At 36.8% G+C, this 20,828-nt stretch overlaps 1 protein-coding gene across 4 annotated transcripts in view; it reads left to right on the top strand.

The window, feature by feature from the left end:
- Positions 1–18,738, top strand: part of LOC121381884 (sodium/calcium exchanger 1-like) — a 185,035-nt gene extending 166,297 nt beyond the window's left edge. For all 4 annotated transcript variants that reach the window (XM_041511306.1, XM_041511299.1, XM_041511290.1 and 1 more), the window contains 6 exons: positions 5,948–6,029; positions 8,926–9,048; positions 12,444–12,519; positions 13,226–13,379; positions 15,202–15,377; positions 17,675–18,738. In XM_041511306.1, coding sequence (XP_041367240.1) covers positions 5,948–6,029; positions 8,926–9,048; positions 12,444–12,519; positions 13,226–13,379; positions 15,202–15,377; positions 17,675–17,800 — 737 coding nt within the window. In that variant the 3' untranslated portion in view covers positions 17,801–18,738. The remainder of the gene's footprint in view (positions 1–5,947; positions 6,030–8,925; positions 9,049–12,443; positions 12,520–13,225; positions 13,380–15,201; positions 15,378–17,674) is intronic.
- Positions 18,739–20,828: the final 2,090 nt, after the last annotated feature.

The raw sequence follows: 20,828 nt of genomic DNA, 5'->3' as shown, positions 1-20,828 counted from the left end.
GTAGGTTTTCATCACAGCCACGCTTTAGATGCACAATCTGGCTACAGATTTCCAAAGATATCTTAGTGCTGCAGTGTTGTAAGCTATGACGTCACAACGATGCATGCCATAGCCTACAATGGTTTTACGACATCGTAGTGCTAAGATAGCTTTAAAAATCTGGGGCCTTATTAATATGCTAAAAACCACCATCACTTTCAGTAGTATACACATCTATTTTAGTACACTACTAGTATATAGTGTAGTTATTACCCCAGAATATATAATAGTTATTACCCCTGTGATACATAGAGAATAATACATGAGTGACCGTTAGATACCATTTATCTCACAACGAGTTGTTTTAAAATGTATCTAACGAGTGAAAGCGATTTTGATACATTTTTAAACAACGAGTTGTGAGATAAATGGTATCTAAAGGACACGAATGTATTATTCTATTTCTTACATATCTGCAAATACCAGGTTTTAACATCTTTTTGGACTAAAAGTTATTTACAGCCGTTGCATTTGTAGGTAACTTACGCGTCACAAACCCATGGTTGTCAGGTTAACTATACATCACAATGTAATCTATTTCCACCGTGTTGCTTTTCGCTGGCTGCTTGGCACTGGTGACCTGGTCATCACCTAGGAGCAGCCAGTCGTATGTCATGAAATTGTTAATACACATTCGTGTGTTAACAACCCATGTGTTATCAAAAATAATGCATGGTGTTCTCACCAACGGGTGTGTAAGAAATAACATTATTATTTCCTCATTATATAAAACATGGTTGGCACCTGCACAACCTTGCAATTAAAATAAAAAAATGTCTACTGCAAAAATACACTGTGGGGAAACAATTGAATATAGTCTATTGCAAAAAAAAAATGTGGTTGAGAATTAAAAAAACCTTTAAAGCAATCTCCATAGCATTGCCTATTGCTGTGATCAATTGCAGGTGGGTATTTTTTTTAATTAATGAAAGATTATCATAAAATCAGAAACCTATCGTTTCATTGGCTATTTGTAATAGCTGGTAACCAATGACCATGCTGTTGTCATTAGAGTATTATAATGCCATGGAAAGAGAACATTGGCTGTATTTCCCGATAAGAGAGTGTATATGGCATCTAGCTTTTTTATGCAATATTATATTTAGTAAATACTGTAATAATTATAATTTTAATTGACAGTCATGTAATTTTTTTGATGTTACAAGTGTTTATCATTGCAGGTCATTAGTTATTTTAAGGTTGTTTTTTTGTTTTTTGTTTTTTTAATTTTTACTCTTCGTTTTTTTTTGGGGGGGTGGGGGGGGGGTAGTTAAAATAACTGGTCATTAGTTATTTTAAGATTTTTATTCAATTTAAAAATTTTTTTATTATTATAAATATTTTTTAATTAACCAGCACAACCCCCAACCCCACAATCTGAAAAATCTTTGATCATATCAATCTTTCATATTATTTCTATTAATCTTTGATGGCAAGTTCTGTGAAAAAGGTGAATAGACACACAAAGAGATGGGGAAACAGACAATTTGAAAGTTAACTGGGTGTTGAAAATATTTTATACATGTAAATCTAAAATGTTATAATGATTGTCAGCTCCATCTAATTTATTCCTTGAAACCTTATTCATATAACTACATTGTACTTTTAAAATGTGTACTATAAGTCACATGTAGTTACATTACAAATCTGCACAGCAATGTACTGAAATATTATGTTCAAGTACATAATTATCAAGCATTAATTGTCAAATCTTAACCACAACATTTAGAAATTAACATAAGTGTATGTACATGCTAAGTGTAAAGTTACCTAAAGTAATCCTGGTACCAACAAAAGAACAGGAATGATACACATCCATCCCACTACTTGTATGTTAAGTGCACACCAGTCCTCAACAAGACCGTTAATGTTAAATCGGTTGACTAGGAATCAAAGTACACATCAGTTTAGCCAATGTGCAGACATGTACAAGGCAGTTGTCACAAGCAGCAGTTGCCACCAAGTCACAGTTATGCATTTATAACAATAAATATTCATATGGTTGCGAGGCCTATAAGTGTGTGTGTGTGTGCATGTGTGCGTGCGTGTGTTTGTGTGCGTGCGTGCATTGTGTGTGTTTGTGTGCGTGCATGCGTGTGTGTGTGTGTGTGTGTGTGTGTGCGTGTGTGTGTGTAAAGGAAACATAAATGAAAAAGGCATTTGTTTTTATTTAGTTAATAATTAAATTTATTTATTTATTTATTATTGTTATTATTATTATTATTATTATTAAATAAATTTATTTATTAGGTTATTTATTTATTACAATTACTAATATTATTCAGTAAGTTATTATTATATTGTTATTTATTAATATATTATGTTATTTAGTTGTTATTATTAATATTAATTAATTTATTATTATTTATTTATTGATTTTTTAAAAATAATTTAATATTATTATCCGCCAACAGTTTTCAATTATATTTTAAATTTGTTTAAAATGGCCGGCTGGAACATTTGAGAGTTTGTCCAAACTGAAAATTGGATTAATGCAGGATTACTATTTGGATTAACTGTCTATGTATATGTAAAACGTAACTCGGAAGGTTTTCTTTAGGCAGTAAGTATTTATATTTGTTGGTACATCTCATATTTTACCGTGAAATAATTCCATGATTTTTATCGATTCTGCCTGAAAATTGGGTGGAATTTACACGCTTGTTTTGTCCATTAGACTTGTAAACATCGGAGATCCAATAAATGTCAAAATGTTAAAACGGACTGTAGATGTTTACCTTGGTGAAGTAGGTAATAACATGAACCTGGGGTAATAAACAGAACAATAAATTTGCTGCTATTTTATCAAGTTTATGTCCTTAATGAAATAACGCTTGTGACAAATGAGAATTATTGCACATGTACGATAAACTTGATAATAGATGATGGCTTGCTTATTCATGCTGTGTTTAGATAGTAACGTGTTATAGAACATAGTCCAGTTTTGTTTTTGCATTTCAAACTATAGACAGTGGTAGAGTGCTCTCCTGAGGTGTGATATATCGCAGGATCAATTACTCTCGATGGACTCGAGCTTGAGCTTTTTCCCATGCCAACCAGTGCCCCACTACTGGTGCATGGTAACATCAAAGGCAGTGGTATGTACTGATCTGTAGGAGAAAGTGCATATACAAGATTTTATGCTATTTTATCTTCTTTCAATTGATCAAATTTTAAAATAATCTTATCAACGGCCATGGTATGTGCTGTTCTGTTTATGGGAAAGTACATATAAAATAATTTATTGCCACTAATGGAAAATATAGAGTGCTTCTTCTGAAGACTATGTTAGAATTAATCAAAAGTTTGACATCCAGTAGCTAATGATTAATAAATAAATTAATTAATTAATGTGCTCTAGTGGTAATGTTAAACAAAACAAACTTAACTTTATTTTCAAACTGGAACTCTTTCATTTTTAGTAATCTAATCTATGTAAATTTTAATCAACAGCTATAGTGTTTATGTTTGCCAGATAATATTGGTAGCAATAAAAAAAAAATTGTAGATAGTGATGTTCACATTTTTAGTCTTTCTTAGTCAAGCATAATGCAATAAGACGGGCTTATTAACAAGCTCATTAATTGATACCTTAACATTTTGGCATAAGCGTACAGGCTCCCAATTTTGTAGGGAGGCAGGCTAATATTTGCCTGAATTAAACGAAAAAAGCCCAAATCTGGATAACAACATTTATTCATATTAGCATTACTGCCAAATGGCTACATAGGGTTGCAAATGACTCACTATGCATGTTTACATGAATTGAAAACTAATATTGTGGGTAGAATGATGAAAATACATGGTGAAATAGTTTCAGGCCAACTCATTTGGCCCAAATATCTCTATCATTTGCCCGAATTTGAGGATTTGCTCCAGGACTGGGGTAGCAGCTGCCTCCCCCCACCCTCCCCACAAACACACACTGTCTTGTACGCTTATGATTTTTGGGGTGTATTATGGAAAAATATTGGCACTTAGGGTGAATAATTATTATTATGAATTATTATGCACTTTAGAAGTATATTACAAAATATATTAGCACTAGCATTATGAAATATATTAGCACTTTAGGAGTATAGTATGAAATATATCAGCACTTCAGGAGTATAGTATGAAATGTATTAGCATTTTGGGAGTGTAGTAGTAAATATATTAGCACTGTGTATTGCAAAATATATTGACACTTTTTAAGACATACATGTATTTTGTTACTTTAATTTCATTTCATTGTAACTTATTTCCGTGCTTATATCCAATTAAGGTTCAAACACACTGTCCTGGGCACACAAACCTCAAGCTAGCTGGGCTGTCTGTCCAGGACAGTGGGTTAGTGGTTAGTGAGAGAAGATGGTGTAGTGGTCTTATAGAGTCATTAAAACTGGGTGGGAGCAGGTACTGGGCTGCGAACCCTGTACTTACCAAGCATATGTCTGATGGCTTACTTTAATTTTAATTTTTTTTTGTAAAGACTGTTATGTCAGAACCATTAAATCATGTTCATATGATCTAATATTTCCCACATCACGTTTAATCTCTTTGTCCTTCCATCCAGCCATCAACTCATTACTTTATTTACTCTCAGTTCTTCTCTCATTCCTTTTCATATATTTATACTTTCCTTCCTTCATGCTTTATTTATGAGTTGTGAATATTTACAAATTGTGATGAATATAAATGAGCTATGACAAATATTTACGAGCTATGATGAATATTAGAGGCACTGATTTTCCGCGATCGCGGAATCGCGGACGGAATCGCGGAAATACCTATCTGAAACGGAATTCCCGATTTTTTTTCAAAAACATTATTTAACTTTAAATAGCGCATTTGATTAATTAAAATTAATTTTTTGAACTAGAAACTATAGACACCGACAGCTGCCTGTGCTACGCTACGACACTAGTACCTTTGTATGTTATGCCAAATGTTTAATGTAGAGTATCTAGACGTTTTACCAGTCGTGTTTTCTTCGCTTATTCCCGGCGATTTAACGGGGAAAACCGAACATTGTGAGCTAAAATTGTCCGATATTTACTCAAGTGAAAGATATATTATGTTATGTTTGCTTATTAATTTTTAACATTTGCGGCATTGCCATATTTCCGATCTCACAAAGGAATGCAGTAATTGCATATTGTATGCCAGGCTTTGTTCAAAATAAATTATACAAGGGAAGTGGTTTATAGTGTGATCGTTTGTAATTATTTTCCCGATCATATCGTAAAGAAAACCGAAAATGTCCGAAGTCTGTGTCGCGGCGTATTCGTGTTTAAATTTAAACCAAAAATAAATACAAACTACTGACATGTTTTGCCTCATTGCATATTTATTTATTTTATACCAGCAATTAATTGCGGTGTGTGTGTGTGTGTGTGTGTGTGTGTGTGTGTGTGTGTGTGTGTGTGTGTGTGTGTGTGTGAAACAAAAACAGAATTTGTTTAATACTGAAACGGAAAAAACCGGAATTTGTAACATTATAAAACGGAAAAGGGAAAAATCCGAAACGGAAAATCAGTGCCTCTAGAATATTTATGAGCTGTGATAAATATTTACAAGCAGTGATGAATATTTTTGAGCTGTGATAAATATTTACAAGCAGTGATGAATATTTATGAGCTGTAATAAATATTTACAAACTGTTGAGTATTTATGAGCTGTGATAAATGTTTACAAGCTATGATGAATATTTATGAGCTATGATAATTATACCAGCTGAGATGAATATGTTTGAGCAATGATAATTATTTACAAGTTGAGATGAATATATGTATGACCTATGAAAAATATTTAAATGTTTACAAGCTGTGATGAATATGTATGAGCTATGATAAAATGTTTAAAAGCTGTGATGAATATGTATAAGTTATGGTAAAAATTTACAAGCTGTGTTGACTGCTTGTTTCAGACGAGGTCACTGAAAGGATTGCTGAACTCCTTGATGAACAAGAAGAACCAGAAGACAACACATGGAAGTCCCAGTTTTTCAAGTAAGAGGTTCTTATTTAAGACATCACACCACCAATCCACCAGGAAATACTTACTTACTTATGTCTATTTGCTCGCCGGGATCATAGACCATTGACTAAAGAACGCCACTGTTGTCTGTTTGTGGCCATCTTCTCCATCTCTCTCCTGGTGGAACCCATCTCCTTTGTTTCTGTTTTCCGTGTCTCTTTGCCTCTTCGTCTCTTCCCGGGGGGTGGGGGAGTTCCCATGTAAAGGCTTGACTCTCTTTCCTGGGGGGTTCCATGTGAATGCTTGGCTCTCTTCCCTGGGGGGTTCCATGTGAATGCGTGATTCTCTTCCCTTGGGGGTTCCATGTGAATGCTTGACTCTCTTCCCTGGAGGGTTCCATGTAAAGGCTTGACTCTCTTCCCTTGGGGGTTCCATATAAAGGCTTGACTCTTTTCCCTTGGGGTTCCATGTGAAGGCTTGACTCTCTTTCCTGGGGGTTTCCATGTAAAGGCTTGACTCTCTTCCCTTGGGGGTTCCATATAAAGGCTTGATTCTCTTCCCTTGGGGGTTCCATGTGAAGGCTTGAATCTCTTTCCTGGGGGTTCCATATAAAGGCTTGACTCTCTTCCCTGGGGGGTTCCATGTGACGGCTTGACTCTCTTTCCTGGGGGGTTCCATGTGAATGCTTGGCTCTCTTCCCTGGGGGGTTCCATGTGAATGCTTGATTCTCTTCCCTTGGGGGTTCCATGTGAATGCTTGACTCTCTTCCCTGGAGGGTTCCATGTGAAGGCTTGACTCTCTTTCCTGGGGGGTTCCATGTGAAGGCTTGACTCTCTTCCCTGGGGGGTTCCATGTGAAGGCTTGACTCTCTTCCGTGGGGGATTCCATGTGAATGCTTGACTCTCTTCTCTGAGGGGTGCCATGTGAAGGCATGACTCTCTTCCCTGGGGGGGGGGGGGGGGGGGGGGTTCCATGTGAAGGCTTGAATCTCTTCCCTGGGGGGTTCCATGTGAATGATTGACTCTCTTCCCTGAGGGTTTCCATGTGAAGGCTTGAATCTCTTCCCTGGGGGGTTCCATGTGACGGCTTGACTCTCTTTCCTGGGGGGTTCCATGTGAATGCTTGGCTCTCTTCCCTGGGGGGTTCCATGTGAATGCTTGATTCTCTTCCCTTGGGGGTTCCATGTGAATGCTTGACTCTCTTCCCTGGAGGGTTCCATGTGAAGGCTTGACTCTCTTTCCTGGGGGGTTCCATGTGAAGGCTTGACTCTCTTCCCTGGGGGGTTCCATGTGAAGGCTTGACTCTCTTCCGTGGGGGGTTCCATGTGAATGCTTGACTCTCTTCCCTGAGGGGTTCCATGTGAAGGCATGACTCTTCCCTGGGGGGGTTCCATGTGAAGGCTTGAATCTCTTCCCTGGGGGGTTCCATGTGAATGATTGACTCTCTTCCCTGAGGTGTTCCATATGAAGGCTTGAATCTCTTCAATGGGGGTGTTCCATGTGAAGGCTTGAATCTCTTCCCTGGGGGGTTCCATGTGAATGCTTGACTCTCGTCCCTTGGGGGTTCCATGTGAATGCTTGACTCTCGTCTCTTGGGGGTTCCATGTGAATGCTTGACTCTCTTCCCTGGGGGGTTCCATGTGAAGGCTTGACAGGTAATGGTTTCTGTAAGTTTCCTGAGTGTATGTCCTATCCACCTCCACTTTCTCTTCTTCAGGAAATGGGTCTTCACTAAAAAAATAGTATAAAATACTAGAGCACATTGACAGTTGGATATGAAAACCGCTACATTTTTCCTAATGCAGCAAAGGATCTTTTATATCCATTTTCCCACAGACTGGAAAGCACATACCACGGCCTTTGACCAGTTGTGGTGCACTGGTTGGAACTAAAAGAAAAACCCAGTCAGTTGAATGGATCCACCGAGGTGGTTAGTCCTGCGACGAAAGCATGTCAAGCGAGCCCTCAATCGACTGAGTTACAAAATATTGAAATGCTTTTTCAAATCTTTCTTTGACGAGGTTGATTTCTGTCATATTTAAATACTGGTGCTCAGAGTGCTTGACTGAGGTGCTTGGGTTGAAGGTTCAAATATCCTTGGGTGTTTTATTCTCTGATTATGTTTTTCCCAACCAGTGCTGCATAACTAGTATATCAAAGGCTGTGTAATGTGCTGTCTGGTGGATATAAAAGATCCCTTTCTGCTAGTGTAAAAATGTAGCGGTTTCCTCTGAAGGCTTAAGTGTCACATCAACCAAATGTTTGACATCCAGCAATCAACGATTAATTAATCAATGTGCTCTAATGGTGTTGTTAAACAAAACAAACTTTAACTTTTCCTTTCTGATTATTTCTGTGGTCCTTAAGTTAAGTACAGAGATAATTCGAGAGTAAACGTTAAAGGTTATGGACAATTGAAAATGAAAATTCTTTCTTGAATTTGTTCCAGCCAGTGCACCACGACTGGTATGTGGTATGTGCTATCCTGTCTGTAGAATGGTTTATATAAAAGTTCCCTTGCTACTAAATGAAAAATGTAGCACGTTTCCTCTCTAAGACTATATGTCAAAATGACCAAATGTTTGACATCCAATAGCCGATGATTAATAAATTAATGTGCTCTAGTTAAACAACTAAATTTAACTTTTAACTGAAGACTTAAGTGTCACATCGACCAAATGTTTGAAATCAAACAGTCATTCATTAATTAATTTGTGCTGTAGTGGTGTCATTAAGCCCCAACAAATTTAACTTTAACTTTACCTCTCTATTTATTTTTGTGGTCCTTAATTAAGTTAAGTACAGGGATAATTCAAGAGAAAAAGTTAAAGTTACAGGCAAAGACAACTGAAGATTAAAATTTTCTCTTGAGTTATCTCCCTGCAAGTGAGTTATCTCCCTGCAAGTGACGTAGTGTCTCTGATTTCAGTGCCATGATCGTGGGCTCCACTGTTGACAAGGACGGGAATGAAGTCCCGCCCAAGTGGAATCACTACCTCATGCATTTCTTCACATTCTTCTGGAAGGTACTATGTGCCTGCATTCCACCGTCGTAAGTAGAGCACCGACATTCTGTTTTGTTGTAAATGTAGTTTTCAGTTTCGTTTTTTGTTTTACATGGAGTTTATCCTCAAGAGCAAACTATTACATTATATTCAACGCCCAATAGCCTTATAGTTGCAGATACATTATTGTTTCCCAGGCCCATAACAACATTAACTAATGCAAAACGCAAACACAACCGAAGAGTGAACCACATAGTTAACAACTTTAGTAGATTACTCTGCTGCCTTTAAAGGGACATTCCTGAGTTTGTTGCAATTTTTAAGATGTTATTGACTAACAGAGACTTTTTAATGATTATAATTACATATCAAATATATTTTTCTGCATAATATATTAGTGGCTGTATATTAAACATGTTTCAGATCGTTCTAATATTTGTACAAGGTTAAATTTCATTTTATTTCCTAAAATCCAGTTTGGGCTTCTTACAAATATTAAGAGGACCAGAGACACATTGAATATACAGACACTGATATTCTATACAAGAAAATATGTTTAATATGCAAGTTTAATTGTAGAACTATTTCATTAGTCGAAAATATCATAAAATGTAGCAAACTCAGGGAATATCCTTTTAGTTACCAGTAGATTTCCCCGACATTTTGTCCTTACAAAAATCATGGAAAAAAAACATTGCCAATGCAGTCCTTCACATCTGAGGTGCATGATTGCGCTTGTGTGCCCAAGCTCACCCTAATTTTATCAGAGAAGAGTTTTTATCGTTCGCCTAAATTGATGGTTTCAGCACACCTCCCGCTGGACATTTGACAAGATGCTGCTTTAACACCAGTGTTTGGATACCAGTATAATTATATTTCTGCTGTAATTGTTCAGTGTCTGCTGGTCAAAACTTCTTTGTGACAATATGTGCAAGATATTTCCTGTGTAGTACAAATCACTCACCTGGAGCTTATAAGGAGAGTAGTTTATCACTCACCTGGAGCTTATAAGGAGAGTAGTTTATCACTCACCTGGAGCTTGTAAGGAGAGTAGTTTATCACTCACCTGGAGCTTGTAAGGAGAGTAGTTTATCACTCACCTGGAGCTTATAAGGAGAGTAGTTTATCACTCACCTGGTATTTTCAAATGGGAACGACTGCCAATGACAGATTCCACATACCAGATTCTAACCATGTGACCTAAAGTCCAAACCCTACGATAAATTATTCTCCTTTTTTCCATACCATCAGATTTCCCCCACATTTTGTCCAGACACAAATGGTGAAAAAACCCATTACAATGACATAGATTCCATTTATTAGACTGTACCTATTTCACTTACATCCACTCTGCTGAGATCTCCTAGGACAAAATGCATCAGATTCTCTCTCCCTCCCTCCCTCCTCTCCCCACTCCTTCTCTCCCCCCCTTAACCATATGTCTGACGCCATATAACCATAAATAAAATGTGTTGAGTATGTAGTTAAAGTGCTGTGCCAGACCATACACTAAAATTTCAAATTCCACAATTAAATGCTTTCTTAATTCATTGCAATAATATTTTACACCGATATGTAAATCAATAATTACGAAAATACCCCATAAAAGTATTAAAACATCACTCCCGTAGAACACTGCCGGAAACGACCGAGTAAAATCCTCGGTAAAAACATTTGCCTGTAAATAGCCATGAACGCGCTTCACAGAAATCTACCACGAGATGACTTCCAGCGCAAGCAAAAGTGGGACCGACAGCGACTGCCAAGCTCATTGATCATGCGATTCTTCTTTCGATGATGAATAGTGTAGTAATGACGACTGGACTAATATTTGTGCAACACAACAAATAATGCCTTATCAGTTTGAACCTGGAACATCTTCCGACGAACCACCGGCCTGACAGATGACGATGAAAATGGTCGTGGAGACAGCTTACCACTAATTTACAACTTTTATTCTTGTTTTGTTCTTTAGCTTTTCGTGCAAATTATTTTGCTACACTGTATGTTCTAATACTTGTGATGTAGTAGAAAAGACGATAAATAACTCTTGAATTCTACGAGTCAAGTGGACCCGATATCGGTAATTTTAAGAAATAAACAAAAACAACTTTTAGTCCGTCCCATCCCTCTATGAAGATGTTTTTTGTGTGTGAATAATTTCAGTTTAGTTTGACGTAAAAAAAAGAGTAAAAGTGTTTTGGAAATAACAAAACAATACTATTTTTTTGTGTGCAGTTGTGAAAACAGTCTGCTCAGAAATCAATAACTTATTTTAATTTTAAGAAATAAACAAAAACGACTTTTAGTCCGTCCCATCCATCGATTTTGTGAATAGGCCTAATTCCAGTTTAGTTTGACGTAAAAAAAAAGAAGTAAAAGTGTTTTGGAAATAACAAAACAATACTATTTTTTTGTGTGCAGTTGTGAAAACAGTCTGCTCTGAAATAAAAAAGGTTTTCTCTGTGGGAAGGTACAGTAAAATTAATTTAATGTATTTATAGTCTGTTTTACAGGGAATGCCTTTTTTCATACTATGGAATTTACAAGTCATTTATTTCTGAGCCGATTGTTTTCTAAGATGCATAAAACCCCTACATTTTTGTAGGATGGGACGGACTAGGCTATAGATACTTACTTGTCTGTACTTTATTGTTTTAATGTTCTCGAACTGTAAAGAAAAAATCTCACAAATGAACGAGATGCAAACGACAACAAATCGGATCTCGATGATTGCACGAACTGTGCATGAGAAAACAAACTGACTGGAGTTGAAAGCATAATGCAATTTTGGACATTGACGATATGCACCCCAAGGTTGTTTCAGTGTGGATGGCGTCGGCTTGTTGTCATTTGTTTTGTATCGCAGAAAAATTGTTGGTACGGCATCTTTTTTTAAAAGCCATAACACATGGTATTCCCATATCTCGCTTAAGCCGACAAGCCAGTTCGGACGAATCGAAACTAAAGTGTCTGCTGTCGCAACGGTCTCCGGCATTTTCTTCTGTCCACTATTTCCACGTTGTTTTAATCAAATTCACACACAGCTTTCTCACAGCAACATTACTAGGAAATGCGTGAAGACTAAATTTATCGGCTTTTGTATTGCTACAGCCGCCAACAACACGCCATTTAACCATAATAAACACAAAAGAAGCAATGAACAATGGCGCTGACTATCGAAAGGAGTTCCCTTCGTGACGTCACAGATCAAATCTTACGGAAATTCCCGAAACGAATTCAGCTGGTTCTATTTTTCAGGAGAATATTTTTAAATGGAAAATATACCGGTATATAATGTTTTTACATTTTGTTTTTTAATTTTCTAATCATATTAAATAATATCCTGAATGATATAGCTCAATACATCATACATCTGGAACAGCACTTTAAATAAAACATGTCTTTCTTTCTTTTTTAATATGTCTGTGTTTTGTTTCAGGTCGTGTTTAGGTTCATGGCCAGCGTTTGTCCTGTCCCTGGCAGTCATTGGACTTCTGACAGCCTTTGTGGAGCAGGTAATTCGTCTAGTTCTGTTTTATTTCTTTTCATTTCAACTATATTTCCGTGCTTATATCCAATTAAGGTTCAAGCACGCTGTGGGTTAGTTGTTAGTGGTTAATGAGAGAGAAGTTGGTTTGTTTCTCCAGTTCGATATTATTTTCTTCGTGTCTTTATTTCTGTCATTTACCATAAATTTAAAAGTGCATGGATTTCTGTTTGAATGTTATTTAGTATTTTTGTAGATATTTTTAGGTATTTTCATAATGCCATTAATAGGTTTTTGAGGAGGGTTTTTTTGGTGAGAATTTTAACTTTCATATATTGAATGTGTTTTTAGTATTCTAATGTTTTGGGGTTTTTAAAACATTTTTTGACATCACTGTTATAACACACATGGCTTAATATTAAATGTCCCACATGTTATTATATTAATGTTATGATTTCTGTTGTATATTTATATCTATAGTCATCCTTTTGTAAATAATTTCAGTTTTGTTTGACGTAAGAAGAAAAATAAAAGTGTTTTTGGAAATAAGAAAAAAATACTATTCGGCACAGAAATAAATAACTTGTAGTAAATTCCATAGCATGAAAAAGGTGTTCCCCGGAATTTAAATTGTAAGCAGAGCATTGATACATGTATATTTAAGTTTGAAACATCAGTGTTGAAAGGGAGTCTGTTCTTTAGGGTGAAATGTTTATGTGTTTTGTTTGTTTTAGCTGGGACACTTGCTGGGCTGTGTGGTTGGCTTGGAAACCAGTGTGACTGGTATTACAATTATTGCTCTGGGGACCAGTCTACCAGACACGTTTGCCAGTCGAACTGCTGCACGACAAGACGAGTATGCCGACGCTGCTATTGGCAATGTCACAGGTACGACATGGTCGACGTTCTTCATTACAGGATTTATATTGGGCTGTTACAGAATTTATATATTTATATTGGACTGTTCTTAGAATTATATTGGGTTGTTCTTAGAATTATATTGGGCTGTTCCAGAATTTATATTGGGCTGCTCCAGAATTTATATTTGGGCTGTTCCATAATATTTATTGGGCTGTTCTAGAATTTATATTGGGCTGTTCCAGTGTTCTAGAATTTATATTAGGACCGTTCCAGAATTTATATTGGGTGTAATTCCAGAATTTATATTAGGTGTAATTCTAGAATTTATATTGGGCTGTTCTTAGAATTTATATTTGAGCTGTTCCAGAATTTATGTTGGACTGTTCCAGGATTTGTATTTGGGCTGTTGTAGAATTTATATATAGTGGGACTTTAAAAAAAAAAAATTGGAACTGTTCCAGAATGTATATTGGACTGTTCCATAATTAATGCCTGTATTGGGACTGTTCTAGAATATCTATTGTGCTATACTATAATTTATATTAGGTTGTTTACAGAGAGTGTACCTAGAGTCATTTTCTTTATGTGGCACCTCCCACAAATTAAACTTTTATTTAAACCAACCATGCATAGTAAAATATTGATACTAATAATGGTGCCCCCCCCCCCCCCCCACACACACACACACCACCCACATAAATTATCAATTCTGGAAGTCTTTAACAGAGAATGTGGGGTGGAGGGATGGTGGTGGTAAGTATCTAGATTATTATACAATATTTATGTTGTTCAATCTGTAATATCATTAAAATAAGTCATGGAATGAGTTAAGATTGATTTTTGGGAGGGGTGCCCAAGGAAGATTTTGTAATTGTAGATACATTCTCGACTTGGTGGATACGTTTGTGGTTATATTACATAGAGATTATTATACGAGTTTGTGTGTCGTACTGATTTTACGAAACGAGTGTCAGGATTTTTGTATTGCCCAAATGAGAGCGTAATACATGAATCCTGACACGAGTTTCGTAAAATCAGTACGACTCACACGCGAGTGTAATAATTTCTTTATTATCCATGTTATTGTTGTTGTTTTCTTTATGAATAACAAAACCCAACTCAAAATGTTTCAGCCACAACTAGAAGGAGACGACGAAATGATGTCATATTTCAAATGCACAGTTTGAGATAGGACTGGAGAAGCAACGTCATGTTATGACGTCGTTTCCCAAAATTACGTCATTACACTTGTTGTTACATGTGTGCTTCATATGATTATTATTAACTCGGTTATGTTAAACCATATGGATAATAAAGTATATTATTAGTCCCTTACCAATCCATCCGGAAGTGACTATAGGTTTCATTTCTGTCCTGTCTGTGTGTCTGTCTGTCTGTCCGTCCATCCATCTGTCCCACATAGTTTTCTCGATGTTTTTTTCACAATGCTCAAGATATTGAGCTGAAATTGTGTGTATAAGTTTTCTTACGTTCTTTTACGGATGAAGTTTGACTTCAATGGCAATTTACCCACTTTTCAGAAACTTAGGAGATGTGAAAATTAATTAGGGGCCCGTTGGGGATATGTATTGCTCTAGCAGTGCCTTTACCATAGTTTGACACCCATTAGCCGATGTATTTTTCATGCTGGGGTGTCGTTAAACATTCATTCATTCATTTCCGACGCCATATAACCTTAAATAAAATGTTGTTGAGTGCGTTGTTAAATAAAACATTTCCTTCCTTTCCTTCCTTCCTTCATTCATTCATTCATTCATTCATTCATTCATTCATTCATTCATTCATTCATTCATTCATTCATTCACTCTCAGAATGCTTGTTATTTCAGGAAGCAACAGTGTCAATGTATTCCTGGGTCTCGGCATCCCGTGGGTTATCCGCACTATATATGCTGTTGCCACGGGAACGACGTTTAGAGTGAAAACGACAAACCTCACGGAGAGCGTGATTATATTCTCTGTGTGTGGAACGCTATGTATCTTTATTCTGCTCCTACGGCGAAAGGTGAGTGTCACCACTAGGGGAGTGCATTTAATATCGTCCACTCCCTTCTGGGGTGACAGGTTGATTCATTTCGAGGTCAAGAAATCGTCCAATGGCATAATTGGCATAATTTGTACCAACAACTACTATGTTTATTGGTTGAAAAGGGGAAAACTTTTATGGGTCCACCAAGGAGTTTTGATCCAAAGACCCAAGCACCCAATGCAAGCACTCTACCAACTGAGCTAAATCGTGCCCCTGTTGTTTTGTTTACTATTCTTTTGTACTAACATCTTAACATTCTGGGCGGGATGTAGCCCAGTGGTAAAGCGTTCGCTTGATGTGCAGTTGGTCTAGGATCGATCCCCGTCAGTGGACCCATTGGGCTAGTCCTTGTTCCAGCCAGTGCACCACAACTGGTGTAACAAGGCTGTGGTATGCATATAAAAGATCCCTTTGCTAATCAAAAAGAGTAGCCCATGAAGTGGCGACAGTGGGTTTCCTCTCTCAATATCTGTGTGGTCCTTGACTGTATGTCTGATGCCATATAACCATAAATAAAATTTGTTGAGTGTGTCATTAAATAAAACATTTCCTTCCTTCCTTAACATTCTATTATGTTAAGACATAAAGGTAATTTATCATTAGTTGCCAGTGCCATATTCAGAGGTGGATCGGGGGGGGGGGGGGGGGGGGGGGGGGGGGGGGATGGGGGGGGGGGGGGGGGGGGGGGGGGGGGGGGGGGGGGGGGGGGGATTTCCTGGATCCGCCACTGATAATTTACTATTTTTTTAATTGATCTATCAACACTTACATAATAAACTCAAGATCAAAATTGTAAGTTTGTCTCGCTAGGTGAGAACATTAATAGTGGCTTCCTCAAGAATTCTGGCTATAAATTATAAGTTGTAGAAGCATCACAAGGGGTTTATGAATTTTTATACCCTCTGTATGCTCAGCTTGGGGTATTAAAATCCATAAATCCCTCGTGATGCTTCTACAACAAATTTATCTTGCTGACATGTTTAATTACAAGATTTTCTTGAAACACATCCAGGTGCATTAATAATGTTCAAACAAAAAAAAAAACATTTCAATAGCAACGTCACGTACCCAGTTTAGTGCTATTGTAAGGAGATATAAAGTGACGTCGCTGGAATACTGACATTCAAATTCAAAATTAGCTATATTATTACAGTGTTTTGCCATATCAATTTCATTTTCCGAGTAGTTGGCAAATCATTTGATAGCCATGTTTTATTTACATTGGTAACAGACACATTTTTGCATGACGCATTAATACAGTAACAAACAGTCCAATGTTACAGGTGGGGTATAAGAGATTTGACTCTGCCCACACGGGGTATAAGGTGTTTTTTTTTCCAATAACCAATGAAATTCGAGTATTTTACATGAAGGCGAGATAAAGTACACTGAACAGCAAAATAAAATTAATTTGGTGAATTAATTGTCAAAAATAAATAGATAGGACTAAAATGTTCATAAGATATTGGTAATTTTATAGTAAATGGGGTGGGATATAGGTCGTAGGATCAAACCACCTTGGTAGACCCATTCTGCTATTGGTTTTTTTTCGATCCCAATCAGTACCTCACGACTTTTATATCAAAGGCTCAGGGGTCGAATTTTACGCTATTCCGCTATTCCTCAAATAGTAAATTTTGAAACGGAATAGTAAGACAATTCTTCCAATATTCCGTCATGAAACTGAAAATAAAGCACGGAATACCGAAAATCGCCTGCGACTATTCCGCTTACGCTTTTTCTTCAGCTACATTTTCTGCAGAACATTTCCTTGTGCAACTAAGACCTTTCTCATGCACTTACTGGTACAAAATAAACGTCTTTTTGATCGAGAGTAAGGTTTGGAATGAGTTCGTTTGTAATTCCAGCTAGTACTCAGTAATGCATAGACTGGTATATAAACAATTGTTCGTTACGCAATGTTGTACAGGGCGACGTAGCACAGTCAGGAAAACTAGTGGTACATTAATAATTGAGGGGAATAGTACATTTTTAGACGGAATAGTGTTTTTTGAAATTTACTATTCCTTTGGGATAGTGGTAAAAAAAAAAAAATTCAACCCCTAAGGCTATGGTATGTGCTGTCCTGATTGTGGGGAAGTGCATGTAAAAGATCCTTTATTTGCTAATGGGGGAAAAGGCAGTGGGTCCTAAGACTTTCTGTAAAAAAAACTATCAAATGTTTGACATTCAATAGCCAATGATTAATAAATCAATGTGCTCTAGTGGTGTCATTAAAAAAACTAAACTTTTAACTTTTTATTATTTTCCAGTTTGTCGGAGGGGAACTAGGAGGCGAGAAAGCTCTTCCCAAATATCTGACTGGTGCTTTCCTAGTTTTACTATGGGTGATCTACATTGTTCTGTCCAGTCTTAAAGCCTACAACATCATCTTTTGAATGCTGCAACAACAACAACAACAACAACAACAACAACAGCAACAACACCCAGCTAGTGTCATAACTAAACCACGCTCGAATCATGTGTGACAGACGTTTGTAATGCTGTCATCATATCCAGTCTTAAAGCCTACAACATCATCTTGTGAATGCTGCAACGACAACAACAACAGCAACAACAACACCCGGGTAGTGAAATAAGTAAACAAGGTTTGAATCATGTGCGACAGACGTTTTGTAATGCTGCTGCTGCTCTGTTGATATTCATAATGGACAAGGGACCATCTGTGTCATCTTCTTGTGGAACGAGAAAAGCAATGCAGATTCACGTACAGAAGTGAGATTGATAAAACAAACAAAAACAATTGCAGGTTCACAAATTACAACTTGCTGTGTGCAGTCAACTTCTGATATTTTATATTCAAACTGAAACAATAGACAAGTTTGAGTGTGCAGATTTTTATTATTATTATTATTATTTATTAATTAATTAATATTATTGCACAGTTACCTTGAATTGTGTGTATGTTTGGCTGTTCCATTAGAGGATATAGGTGTGGGATTGGAATGGGATCGGGTGATAGTAATATAATAGACTGATATTCAGTATATGCAACAAACAGTGAAGTGTTTGCTTCATAGAAAGTGAATTTCAACAGCTCCATCTGTTGTTCAGATCAGAAAGAGGTTGAGAGAAATGAACTGCATCGTGGGATATGTTGCTTTTTTAAGTAAGTACAAGGAAGCATTGATACATGGAACAAAGTGGGGTGGGGGGTGGGGGTGGGGAGGCTTCCACCCCTACCTAGTTAGGGCCAGGGCCTGTGTTTATATATTAAACTTTTAGAGTCCAGACTCAATCTCTAATGATGTCACATGCATACAATTTGTATGGTGTTGTCATGACATTACTGTCTCAGACTCAATCTCTAATGATGTCACACGCATACAATTTGTATGGTGTTGTCATGACATTAGTGTCTCAGACTCGATCTCTAATGATGTCACATGCATACAATTTGTATGGTGTTGTCATGACATTAGTGTCTCAGACTCTAAGCGTTTTATAAGCACCAGGCCAGGTGTAGCGATGCAGGGATCAGTCGATGAATGATGGATGAACAGCATTGTGGGAACTGCTGATATAGGTTAGAGGAATCCGTGATATGGGGGCCATAGCTTTCATTCCAACCCCACCCAGCCCACCCCCACCCCCACATGGGGTGGGATGAGACTTTAAATAATTCATCAATGACAATGAGCAATGTCACTGATAAGAAAAAAAGACTAAAATAGCACGAAGTAAACTTGCCTACATCAACGACCCCCACCCCCACCCCCCCCACCCCCCACCTTCTCAAACTCGCCCTGCTTCCCCTCTTCATTAGAAGCCGCGCTCCTGAAAATATTTACATAATTATGCATACTTTTTGCTTGGCTTTTCTCTCAGCTACCCTTTCATCACAATGCTATTTCATTTTGTCTTATCGCGTTGTGGCAAGCATAAAAGATTGAAAAAATGGATTCCATTACGTTACATCATCATCATCATCATCATCATCTCAATAAGTGTCTCTTGCTTTGTGACACCATTTCCAAGTTTTAGTGCCTTCAACCCTATAGATTATGTTTGACTGACCCGGATTAATATATAGGTCCGTGTTAATGTGAACATGGAGGGAGAGTGGGGGTGGAAGTAGGCTTCAGCTGCTTGAACTTCATTAGAAGCAATTGTTTTCAACATGTTTTGTCTAATGGCACACAAAAAAGATATACAAGGTAATACATTTATAAAAAGTAATTAAATTTTACTTGTGTTACATGCAAGGCGATTAAGTAAAACTTACTTACAATACATTTATAAAGATTAATTAAAATTTACTCGTAATACCTTCATAAAAATTAATAAAAATTTACTCGTAATACCTTCATAAAAATTAATAAAAATTTACTCATAATACCTTCATAAAAATTAATTAAAATTTACTCATAATACATTAATAAAAATTAATTAAAATTCACTAATAATTCATGTATAAAGATTAACTCAGATTTACTTATTATACATTCATGAAGAATAATTGAAGTTTATTTACAGTACATTCATAAAGATTAATTAAAATCTACTTTCCGGTATGTATGTCCTGGCATGCCTTGGTGTTGGTGACAGAGCACCCATTGATTGGTGAGATGGAAACAAAATGGTATGAATGGTGATTGATAGAGGTTAAAAAAACCCCAACTGATGTGGGGTTTTGTTAGTTGATATAGAAATAAACTGACAGTGGATGGTACAGATGGAAAATAAGCTGATATGAATATTGTTTGAAAGAAATGTAAAAAAAACTGGTATTGGGTGGTAAAGATTTTAAATAAAGTTCTATAGCAGACATTTCCCCAGGATATTTTTAAGGCTCTTACATTTTCACTATCAGTTTAACGCAAATGCAAGTGCCAGCTTTGACGTCTATGACAATTAGTAATCGACTGTTAAACGAAAGGGTGCCGAGGGCCTGGCACCTAATTAGGTATGAAGGACATGCTTAACCTATTTTAAGTGTGAATATCTGTGTACTGTTGTAAAAGTTGTTACAACCAACAATTGATTGTCACATATAGCCAATTAAAGCGTAGAGGCAATTGATTTAAGGCCCTAGCTTACATGATGCCAAAGCACTTACTTACATACCTAAGGCGTAGCGTCCCCCTACGCCGTATGCTTCTGGGGAAACCCCTGATATAGGTACTGGTCGACAGATGACAAATAAATGAAGATAAGAAAAAAAGTTGGGGTGGGGGGAGGGGTAGATGGGAAAGATCCAGGGATTGGCTGGTTGTAAAGGAAACCTTGCTGATAAAAGTCTTCAATAATTGAGGTGGGTATCAGAATTCATGATATGCATATTGATTACTACAAGAACAAACAAGACTTCGTTGGTAGAGGTCGGTAAAAAAAACTCGCTAAAAAATGGGTTTTGATTTGTAGAAGAAAAAACATATTAATAAAAGTTTTTAATAACTGATGGTA

The sequence above is a fragment of the Gigantopelta aegis genome, chromosome 2 (genome assembly GCF_016097555.1).
Source record: "Gigantopelta aegis isolate Gae_Host chromosome 2, Gae_host_genome, whole genome shotgun sequence".
In the NCBI taxonomy this organism is placed as follows: Eukaryota; Metazoa; Mollusca; class Gastropoda; order Neomphalida; family Peltospiridae; genus Gigantopelta; species Gigantopelta aegis.
The sequence above is the reverse complement of the archived record's forward strand: the minus strand, read 5'-3'. Positions and strand labels throughout refer to the sequence as shown.